Raw genomic sequence first — 12,500 nt, 5'->3', positions numbered from 1 at the left:
TGGAAGGATCTGCACCTATAGAAGGATCTGTACCTCTGGAAGGATCTGTACCTCTAGATGAATCTGGAACTATGCAAGTATCTATACCTCTGGAAGGATCTGTACATCTGGAAGGATCTGTACCTCTAGAAGGATCTGTACCTCTAGAAGGATGTGTAACTCTAGAAGGATCTGTACCTCTAGAAGGATGTGTAACTCTAGAAGGATCTGGAACTCTAGAAGGATCTAGAACTCTAGAAGGATCTGCACCTCTAGAAGGATCTATACCTCTAGAAGGATCTGGAACTCTGGAAAGCTCTGTACCTCTGGAAGGATCTGTCCTCTTTCCTCTTATTCCAGTAGCGTCTAATACTGATGAAAGAGAGTGTTCCACTTGTCCTGATTAGCCATTGTTATCTTAATGGACGAATTGTCCAATCAAAAACTAATCACGCGGTCTCTGCGATGAGCTGATTACTTACTTATTAGACCTTTCTCAGACTTCTTATTAATCTTTTTTTTTTTTTTGGAAGAAAGGCGTTTTACCTACGCCTACGAAGATGGAAGGAGGTTATGTTATCGCCCTTTTTTTGTCTTAATGTGTCTTATTTATTACACCTTCGTCGGACTTCTTATTAATCTTTTTTTTTTTTTTTTTTTTTTTTGAAGAAAGGCGTTTTACCTACGCCTACGAAGATGGAAGGAGGTTATGTTATCGCCCTTTTTTTGTCTTAATGTGTCTTACTTATTACACCTTCGTCGGACTTCTTATTAATCCTTTTTTTTTTTTTTTTTTTGAAGAAAGGCGTTTTACCTACGCCTACGAAGATGGAAGGAGGTTATGTTATCGCCCTTTTTTTGTCTTAATGTGTCTTACTTATTACACCTTCGTCGGACTTCTTATTAATCCTTTTTTTTTTCTTTGTAGAAAAGCTTTTTAACTCCGCCTACGAAGATGGAAGGTTGTGTTTTCTCCCGTTTGTGTGTTTGTCTTATTACACCTTCGTCAGACTTATTATTTTTTTTTTCTTTGTAGAAAAGCTTTTTACCTCCGCCTACGAAGTTGGAAGGAGGTTGTTTTCTCCCTTGTTTGTGTGTGTCTTATTACACCTTCATCAGACTTATTAATCTTTTTCTTTCTTTGTAGAAAAGCTTTTAACTCCGCCTACGAAGATGGAAGGAGGTTATGTTTTCTCCCCTGTTTGTGTGTGTCTTATTACACCTTCGTCAGACTTATTAATCATTTCTTTGTAGAAAACCTTTTTTACCTCCGCCTACGAAGATGGAAGGAGGTTATGTTTCCTCCCCTGTTTGTGTGTGTGCCTTACTTCGTCAGACTTATTCATTTTCTTTCTTCGTAGAAAATCTTTTTACCTCCGCCTACGAAGATGGAAGGAGGTTATGTTTTCGCCCTTGGTTGAGTGTTTGTGCGTGTGTGTGTGTGTTTGTTAGTGAACGGTTTCCTGGCTACAATTTTAATCGTACAGTAATGAAACTTGCAGGGATTAACTGTTATGTAAAATGCTGGAAGTGAACAGCGGTTCCTGACCCCTCAAAGTCACACTATGGTCCATTTCTTTTAGCGAGTCATATTTGCACCGACTCACAGCGATGCCCTTTTAGCTCGGAAAACTTTCCTGATCGCTGATTGGTTGGACGATATAATTCTAACCAATCAGCGACCAAGAAACTTTTCCGCGCTAAAAGGGCACCGTTGCGAGTCGGTGCAAATCTGCATCGCTAAAAGAAATGGACTATAGTAAATCTACAATTAAATCCATCATATTAAGAAGTAAAACGAGTCAGGAATTTCTTGTTTTGGACACAGGAGATTAAGATGACCTTGTGCTATCATGGCCATTAGTTCCCGTGAGAGATAATAAAGTTGATTGAAGAAAACTAACCTTTTGATTGTTGAGATTTGAACTCTATTAAATGATTCATTGTCTCGTTTATTTATTTTTTTATTTCCTTTCAGCACGGGGCTACTTTTCCCTGGTTGAGACCTTGGGCTTATAGCATCTTGCTTTCCCAACTATGGTTGTAGCTTAGCTAATAATGATAATAACAATACTACTACTACTACTACTACTACTACTACTACTAATAATAATAATAATAATAATAACAATTATCAATAATAATAATAATAATAATAATAACAATAATACATAATAATAATAATAATAATAATAATAAATAATAATAATAATAATAATAAATAATAATAATACTAATAATAATAATATCAATAATAATAACAATAATACATAATAATAATAATAATAATAATTATAATAATAATCTACGACAAGCCAAGAAAATACTTATTGTATAGAGTTCTGGTGCGGTCAGAAGCAGGTAAACAATTAATTTGAAAAAAGAAAGAAAAAAAAAACTGAAAGTTAATGGGATATTCCACTATATTTCAGCTATCGGCTTAATTGGCAGTGAAAAGGTTGTTTGATATCATTCGTCATAAAAAAACCTTAATGGCTGAGAAAAATAGAAAAAATAAAACAAAACTAAAATTCTGTAATTAACGCTTCAATTAAAGCACTCAGGTTTAATTGGAAGTAAATAAGATAAATAAAAGGATTCTGTTTATATTTGATGACTGGAAAAGGAAAAAAAGAATATGCAATTAATTGAGGAAACAAGAGAATATTAGAAAAATATATAATTTTTTTTGCTAATAATTTTGAAGTGATACTACTAAAATAATAATGATAAAGATGGTAAACAATTAGTATGATAAAGATGATATACAATTAGAATGTAAACAGAATATATATAAATTCTAGAAAATGTTAGAAAAATAAGTAATAAGGTTTTGCCTATGACCCTCTTCTCTTATGACCCCCTCCCTCTATGACCCCTTTCCCCATAACCACTTCTCCTATGTCCCCCTTCCCCCATAACCACCTATCCTATGACCCCCTTCCCTTATGACCCCTTCCCATATGACCTCCTTCCCATATGACCCCCTTCCCCCATACTTACTTGCCCCTATGACCCCCTTCCCCCATAAACACTTGCCCCTATGACCCCTTCCCACTCTGACCCCCTTCCCCCTATGATTGCCTTCCCTTATGACCTCCTTCCTCTATGACCCCTTCCCCTATTACCCCCTTCCCATTATGATTCCCTTCCCCCATAACCCCTTCTCCTATGACCCTTTCCCAATGACCCCCTTCCCCTATGACCCCTTCCCTCTGTGACCCCCTTCCCCGATAGCCACTTCTATGATCCCCTTCCCTTATGACCCCTTCCCACTATGACCCCCTTCCCACTATGACCCCCTTCCCCTATGACCTCCTCCCCTACGACCCCCTCCCTTTATGGCCCCCTCAAAACTAAGCGATTAAAGGGAATTTGAAATGTGAGTAACTTTCCAACTCCAACACCTAAAAACATATCAGACACCTCACTCGTCTCGAACTGTCTACATAACCGCGCCAGGACTCCTCGCTGCTGGGAGGAAGAACGCTGGTGACTGGTACAACACATGAACATACGCTACCAGGGTCTAAAGCGATATCTGGCAAGGCAGCCGATCGGGACTACGATCTAACCCAAAGACAATGCAAAGTCCTTCAAAAGGAAGTCGACAGCGTTTACCTCAAAAAGCAAATCTGTACTATAGTCAATTCTTTTTAGTGAGGCAGATTTGAACCGACTCGCAGGGGTGCCCTTTTAGCTCGGAAAAGTTTTCTGATCGCTGATTGGTTGGACAAGATAATTCTAACCAATCATAAACCAGGAAACTTTTCCGAGCTAAAAGGGCACCGCTGCGAGTCGGTGCAAATGCGCCTCATTGAAAAAAATTTGAGTATAGTTTGGGCCACCCTTACTTGGTTGGTTTGCTGAGAGCGATCAGAAAAAAATCTCCCACTATCATCAATCCGCACTTGCCACCTTGGAGATGAAAACTGGCCAATTACCACACATAGATTTATATGTCTGAGGCCTTTGTCCTGCCTTGGACTGGAAACAGCTGCATTTATTGTTGCTGTCTGAATGATAAATAGATTAATCCTCTTGCAATAAAACAATGAACGTTGATCAGCTAATCATGTCATTATCATCATCATCTCCTCCGACGGTTATTGATGCAAAGGGCCTCAGTTAGATTTCGCCAGTCGTCTCTATCCACAGCTTTTAAAGCAATACTTCTCCAATCATCTCCAACGTCACGCTTCATAGTCCTCAACCATGTAGGCCTGGATGTTCCAACTCTCCTAGTGCCTTGTAATGTGTAGTTTTTTTTATTTTTTTTTATTTTGCTCTGGGGACTAAAATAGTTTATAATCGCCATCGCCAATCAGCGACTGAAAGGATTACAAGGAAGATTTATAAATAAATCTTGCTCAGAGAGAATTCCAAGGGAGATTTATCAATAAACCTTGCTCTGAGAGAATTCCAAGGGAGATTTATCAATAAATCTTGTTCAGAGAGAATTCCAAGGGAGATTTATCAATAAACCTTGCTCTGAGAGAATTCCAAGGGAGATTTATCAATAAATCTTGCTCTGAGAGAATTCCAAGGGAGATTTATCAATAAATCTTGCTCTGAGAGAATTTCAAGGGAGATTTATCAATAAATCTTGTTCAGAGAGAATTCCAAGGGAGATTTATCAATAAATCTTGCTCAGAGAGAATTCCAAGGGAGATTTATCAATAAATCTTGTTCAGAGAGAATTCCAAGGGAGATTTATCAATAAATCTTGTTCAGAGAGAATTCCAAGGGAGATTTATCAATAAATCTTGCTCTGAGAGAATTCCAAGGGAGATTTATCAATAAATCCTGCTCAGAGAGAATTCCAAGGGAGATTTATCAATAAATCTTGCTCACAGAGAATTCCAAGAGAGATTTATCAATAAATCTTGCTCACAGAGGAATTCAAGGGAGATTTATCAATAAATCTTTCTCACAGGATTTCAAGGGAGATTTATCAATAAATCTTGCTCAGAGAGAATTCCAAGGGAGATTTATCAATAAACCTTGCTCTAAGAGAATTCCAAGGGAGATTTATCAACAAATCTTGCTCACAGAGGATTTCAAGGGGGATTTTCAGAAAGAATTCCAGGGGAGATTTATCAATAAATCTTGCTCTGAGGGGATTTCAAGGGGGATTTCTCTGTAAATCTTTTCCCCTCTAAACCCTCACCTTTCAGATTTCTTCATCCGTCGATCATTATTTGATTTTCGAGTGCATCCCCTTCAGATATTGGACAGGAACAAATTCTTTAACAAGTTGTTGAAGTGTGATTGTGGCGTGCTGAGTTGCACTAACGAGTGGCCGTCAAATTATTGTTGTTGTTGTTGTTGTTGTTGTAGTTGTTGTTGTTGTTGTTGTTAGCAGAGCTTCAGCCCTAGTTGTAAAAGCAGGAACCTATAAGCCCAACATTATTATTATTATTATTATTATTATTATTATTATTATTATTATTATTATCCTTATTATTACTACTAGCTAAGCTAAATCCTAGTTGGAAAAGCAAGAACCTATAAGGCCAACATTACTATTATTATTATTATTATTATTATTATTATTAATATTATTATTATTATTATCATCATCATTATTAGCTTAGCTAAAACCCTAGTTAGAAAAGCAGGAACCTATACGCTCAATATTATTATTATTATTATTATTATTATTATTATTATTATTATTATTATTATAAGCTAAACTACAACCCTAGTTGGAAAAGCAGGATATTATAAGCCCAACGGCACCAACAGGGAAAAATAGTCCAGTGAGAAAAGGAAATAAATAAACTGAAAAGAGAACTAACGAACAATTAAGATATATTTTAACAACATCAATATAAATTTTATTTTCTTATATTATTTTCCATTTTCTTATCTTATTTTCTTATTTTCATTATCATTAAATTCAGATGTTGCTATTAATACAGATTTTGCTGCTTAAAGTCTTCAAACATCTCTTTTAAGGCTTTAAAAACTAATTTGCGTAATATATATTAAATATTTTAACGATAAGTTTTTACTCTCTCTCTCTCTCTCTCTCTCTCTCTCTCTCTCTCTCTCTCTCTCTCTCTCTCTGTATAAATTCTCAAGTTACTTTGATTTCTTCGCTTTTAAGAATGGAACACTGAAGCTTAAACGACCAATAAAAATAATTTACAAAATAGTTTATAAAATAGTTTATAAAAGTATATAAAATAGTTTATAAAAGTTTATAAAATAGTTTATAAAAGCTTATAAAATTATTTATAAAAGCTTATAAAATAGTTTATAAAAGCTTATAAAATAGTTTATAAAAGCTTATAAAATTATTTATAAAAGCTTATAAAATAGTTTATAAAAGCTTATAAAATAGTTTATAAAAGCTTATAAAATAGTTTATAAAAGTTTATAAAATAGTTTATAAAAGCTTATAAAATTATTTATAAAAGCTTATAAAATAGTTTATAAAAGCTTATAAAATAGTTTATAAAATAATTTATAAAACTTTATAAAATACTCTTTAAAGTAGTTTATAAAATAGTATATAAAAGTATATAAAAGTATATAAAATACTATAAAATACTATAAAATACCTTATAAAATATCTTATAAAATACTTCATAAAATAATTCATAAAATAGTTTATAAATATACTTTAAAAAAAAAAACAATAAGAATGTGAATATGGAAAGATGGAATACGATAATTCTATTTTCGTCCATGGATTTTTCGATCGAAGAATGAAAAATAGTTTTCTCGGAGTTCCCAAAATTTCTAATAAATATTCCACGACGAAACGAGTTATATTGCCAGGAGATACCTAGTCAAGGGAGAGGTAATTGTGCTCCTGCCTAAGAGAGAGAGAGAGAGAGAGAGAGAGAGAGAGAGAAGAGAGGGAGGTATATATATGTATGTATATATATATATATATATATATATACTGTATATACGTGTGTGTGCAGCTCTTCTAGAAAAAAACTAGTGAGAGAGAGAGAGAGAGAGAGAGAGAGAGAGAGAGAGAGGGGAATATATATATATATATATATAATATATATATATATATATATGCAGTTCATCTAGGAAAAACACTCAAAAACCAACCAATGTTCTCTAGTCTTGGGTAGTGCCATAGACTTTGTACCATAGTCTTGCACTGTCTTAGGTTAGAGTTCTCTTGTTTGAGGATACACTCAGACACACTATTCTATATGTTTCTTCATATCCTTTCTTCACTGGGCTATTTGTCCTATTAGAGCCCTTGGGCTTATAGACTCATGCGTTTCCACCTAGGGTTGTAGCTTAGCTAATAATAATAATAATAATAATAATAATAATAATAATAATAATAATATGAGTGTTCGTTCATATAAATTCACTTTTCTATCAATGTTTAAGTTATTCCCCATCTCATAAAATTTCGATTGAGTGGCTAATCAAAATTTTCACATATAAATCAAAAAGGAAAACAACGAGGAAACCAGTGAATACTTCAACTCAAAATAACAACAAAAACAACAACTAAAATAACAACAACAACAACAACAAAAATAACAACAACAACAACAACAACAACAAAAACAACAACGAAACAGTCCTTACATTAATAATAACAATGAGAAAAAAAAAGTTTCCGGGTCTACGAAATGAAAAAAAGTAAAAATGGAAAAAGCCTATACTAATGATCTTTCATTTCGTGCTAAAGTGTTTCAGGAAACTAGATCATTTTTCCTGTGCTGAAAAAGTTTTCACGGAACACCGATTTATCTTTTCGTTTCTTTGATGATGAGAGAGAGAGAGAGAGAGAGAGAGAGAGAGAGAGAGAAAAAAACTATTTGGATATAAACTTCAAAATATATCCAAGTAATTATGGCATGTACTGAGAGAGAGAGAGAGAGAGAGAGAGAGAGAGAGAATGTTAATTTTCCTCTTTTTACAGTCCTTCCATCTCTTTATGACACCCACGCACATGCTAGGCGTCTATGAGAGAGAGAGAGAGAGAGAGAGAGAGAGAAATATTTGGATATACACTTTAAAAGACATCCAGGTAATTATGGCGTGTACTGAGAGAGAGAGAGAGAGAGAGAGAGAGAGAGAGAGAGAGAGAAACTATTTGGATATAAACTTCAAAATATATCCAGGTAATTATGGCATGTACTGAGAGAGAGAGAGAGAGAGAGAGAGAGAGAGAGAGGTTATTAATGATGGACGGGAGAGGAACGTATCTAAGAGTCATATTTCTTACTAGTCGCAGTGCTAGCCAGAGGAAAACAAATATAGAGACTGTTCTATCCCCTTATGAAGATTAATGGTGTTAGCACAGCGGGAAAAAACAAATATTAAGGTATTTGCTTTATGTTTCCGGTTAGTTATGAACGCCAAAGCTAAATTCCTTCTTCCTATACTCCTTTTGATTGATCTGTTTATCTAACTTCGTGATTTTTCGTAACACCAAAAATCTTTAATAATGATAATGATAATAATAATAATAATAATAATAATAATAATAATAACAACGACAACAACAATAATAATAATAATAATAATAATAATAATAATAATAATAATAATAATAAAAATTAAAGAATTAATAAAAAGAATTCAAAATTTAATAAAAAAAAAGAACCATGGTAATAACAATGAAAATAATGGAAATAACAACATTAATGATAATAATAATAATAACAACAACAACAACAATCCTAGAAATTAAAGAATCAATAAAAAATTCCAAAACTAAAAATCAAAAGGAACCATAATAGCAATAATAATAATAATAATATCAATAATAATTATAAAAATAACAATAACAGTAATAATAATAACAACAACAACAATAATATTTTAGATCCAGATTTTTCTCTAACTTTCTATTTTCATCACTTTATGACACCCACGCATATGCTAGGCGTCTATGAGAGAGAGAGAGAGAGAGAGAGAGAGAGAGAGAGAGAGAGAGAGGTGTTAAATTTCCTCTTTCTACAGTCCTTCCATCTCTTTATAACACCCACCCACATGCTAGGCGTCTATGAGAGAGAGAGAGAAAGAGAGAGAGAGAGAGAGAGAGAGAGAGAGAGAGAATGTTGACCTTACGTTGGCATCCTTCCAAGAAGAGATTCTCCATTCAAACGTTTTCTTCTTTTCACAGAAGAATAATTGACATTTTTCCACATTTTTTTCCCCTGATCATCAGGTTTTAATATACATATTTGCTTTAATTTTGTTTAACTTCTTTTACTTAGTTTTAATTGGTTCCCTGAATACTTTAAAATCCATGTTTATAAGCAAGATTTCTAAAAAGTTCCAATGATGAACGCAAATGTATTAATATATATATTTCCTTGCTTGCTTTACTCACTGGGTTATTTTTCCCTGTTGGAGCCCTTGGACTTATAGCATCTTGCTTTTCCAACTAGTGTTGCAGCTTTGCTTGTAATAATAATAATAATAATAATAATAATAATAATAATACTAAAAATAATAATAATAACAATAACAATATCAACAATAATAATAATAATAATAATAATAATAATATTTAATAATAATATTAATAATAATAATATTTAATAATAATAATAATAATAGCAATAACAATACCAATAATAATAATAATAATAATAATAATATCAATAACAATGATAATATCAATAATAATAATATAATATAATAACATTAATAATAATAGCAATAACAATAACAATAATAATAATAATAATAATAATATCAATAATAATAATATAATAATAATAAATAATAATGACAATAATAATAATAATAATAATAATAACAATAACAATAATAATAAAATTGGACAATCCACACTTATCCCTATCTCGATGTCCATATCTCCAACAACCCTCTAATTTCCTTTTTTTGCTTTCAGGACGAATTCTCCATGGACAACATCACCACCCACAATGGCAACAGTGGCTTGACCACAGACGACGCCAAAGTGACGAAACCGAACAAAAAACACGTCCAGTTTCCCCAGATAGGATAGGTAAGGTCTCTCGGGGGGAGGAGGAGGAGGAGGAGAGAGGAGGAGGAGAGAGGAGGAGGGAGGAGGAGAGAGGAGAGAGGAGGAGGAGGAGAGAGGAGGAGGAGAGAGGAGGAGGAGGAGGGAGGGAGGGATTGAGGAGGAGGAGGAGGGAGGGAGGGATTGAGGAGGAGGAGGAGGAGGAGGGAGGGAGGGATTGAGGAGGAGGAGGAGGAGGGAGGGAGGGAGGGAGGAGGGAGGGAGGGAGGGGAGGGAGGGGGGCGGGGTTAGAGAATATCTAAATCCAATAGCTTTTACTTATTTATTTGATGTCGATTGAAAAGGTAACCTAAGATGAATATCTTTTAAATAATGCCGTTATTTATTCTAATAACGCAATAGATGCAGTTGTAATAATGATGAAATAATAATGATGATAATAATGAATCATTATGTTGATACTAATAACGCAATAGCTGCAGTTTTATTAATGATAGAATAATAATGATGATATTGATAATAAATCATTATGTTGATACTAATAACGCAATAGCTGCAGCTGTGATAATGATGAAATAATAATGATGATGATCATTATATTGATACTAATAACGCAATAGCTGATGTTGTAATAATGATGAAATAATAATGATGATGATATTAGATCATTATATTGATACTAATAAAGCAATAGCTAGAGTTTTAATAATGATGAAATAATAATGATGATATTGATAATAAATCATTATATTGATACTAATAACGCAATAGCTGCAGTTGTAATAATGATGCTATTGATAAATCATTGTATTGATACTAATAACGCAATAGCTGCAGTTTCAATAATGATGGAATAATGATGATGATGATAATAAATCATTATACTGATACTAATAACGCAATAGCTGCAGCTGTAATAATGATGAAATAATAATGATGATATTGACAATAAATCATTATATTAATATAGATAATAATAACGCAATTGTGATAACAATAATCATGCATTATTGTATTGATAATAATAACGCAATAACAACAGCAACAACAACAACGACAATAATAATAATAATAATAATAATAATAATATCCTTCATTGAACAAGATTAAGTTTACTTTTCATAATTATGAATAATATCTAATTAAGAACAAATTCCTCTCAACACTCCAAAATCAAACCATTGTTCTCTAGTCTTGGGTAGTGCCTTAGCCCCTGTGCTATGGTCTTCCACTGTCTTGGGTTAAGAGTTCTCTTGCTTGAGGGTACAATCGGGCACACTATTCTATCTTATTTCTCTTCCTCTTATTTTGGTGGTTTTTATATTTTATATGAAATATTTATTCTAATTGTTGCTATTGTTCTTAAATATTTTATTTTAATTGTTAATCAATACTCTTATTTTCTTGATTCCTTTCCTCACTGGGCTATTTTCCCTTTTGGAGCCCCTGGGCTTATAGCATCTTGCTTTTCCAACTAGGGTTGTAGCTTAGCAAGTAGTAATAATAATAATAATAATAATAATAATATTAATAATAATAATTAATGATAATGATAATGATAATAATAATAATGATAATGATAATAATAATGATATAATTACTTAAAACGATCCAAAAGAAGAATTATTCTTTCATCTGTAGTGAAATATATGTAATATAAAAAAAGGCGTTTTCAATGTAATTTTTCAATGAAAAATTAAAATATACATAAAATTTTACAACCAGTCATGAATAGAGCATTTCACGTAAGAGGATTTGAACAGTGATTTCCTGTTTTAGCTGAATAGTCATTAAACAATGAGATAAAAATATAATAGATTCTTTAAGACAATGATTTCATGTTTCGGCTGAATATCAATTAAAGAATCTGAAATGAAAATATAATAGATTCCTTTAAGACAGTGATTTCATGTTTCGGCTGAATAACCATTAACGAATCAGGGATAAAAAAAAAATAGATTTTTTGAAAACCGTGATTTCATGTTTCTGCTAAAAATTCATTAAGGAATCGTTAACTCTAAAAATAATTGAAAATTACTTTTTTTTTTGTTATTTTGAAAATGATTGAAAATTACTTTTTTTGTTAATTTGAAAATAATTGAAAATTACGTTTTATGTTAATTTGAAAATAATTGAAAATTACTTTTTTTAATTTGAAAATAATTGAAAAATTACTTTTTGTCAAATTTGAAAATAATTGAAAATTACTTTCTTTGTTAATTTGAAAATAATTGAAAATTACTTTCTTTGTTAATTTGAAAATAATTGAAAATTACTTTTATTTGTTATTTTGAAAATAATTGAAAATTACTTTTTTTTATTTGAAATTAATTGAAAATTACTTTTTTGTCACATTTCAAAATAATTGAAAATTACTTTTTTTTCAGAAAACTCAGAATCATGTGATGGGGAGGCGTGACCCATCATCCTTTCAACAACATGTGCTTCACTGATATCGTCAGCGACTCCTTCAGACAACACAAGAAAATCAAGAGACCTTCCATGCCTTTCGAGGGTGTGGAGACCAGTGAAGAGAGATCTAATTTCAGTCTCCAATCCTCCAGATCTA

At 32.2% G+C, this 12,500-nt stretch overlaps 1 protein-coding gene across 1 annotated transcript in view; it reads left to right on the top strand.

Annotated features, from left to right (window-relative positions):
• The window catches only part of LOC137654817 (uncharacterized), a 152,485-nt gene extending 142,530 nt beyond the window's left edge, over window positions 1–9,955 (top strand). The window contains exon 8 of the mRNA XM_068388770.1: window positions 9,839–9,955. Coding sequence (XP_068244871.1) covers window positions 9,839–9,955 — 117 coding nt within the window. The remainder of the gene's footprint in view (window positions 1–9,838) is intronic.
• The last annotated feature ends 2,545 nt before the right edge of the window (window positions 9,956–12,500 follow it).

Source organism: Palaemon carinicauda, chromosome 15 (assembly GCF_036898095.1).
Source record: "Palaemon carinicauda isolate YSFRI2023 chromosome 15, ASM3689809v2, whole genome shotgun sequence".
Classification (NCBI taxonomy): Eukaryota; Metazoa; Arthropoda; class Malacostraca; order Decapoda; family Palaemonidae; genus Palaemon; species Palaemon carinicauda.
Note: the sequence above shows the minus strand (reverse complement) of the source record. Positions and strands in the feature narration are given on the sequence as shown.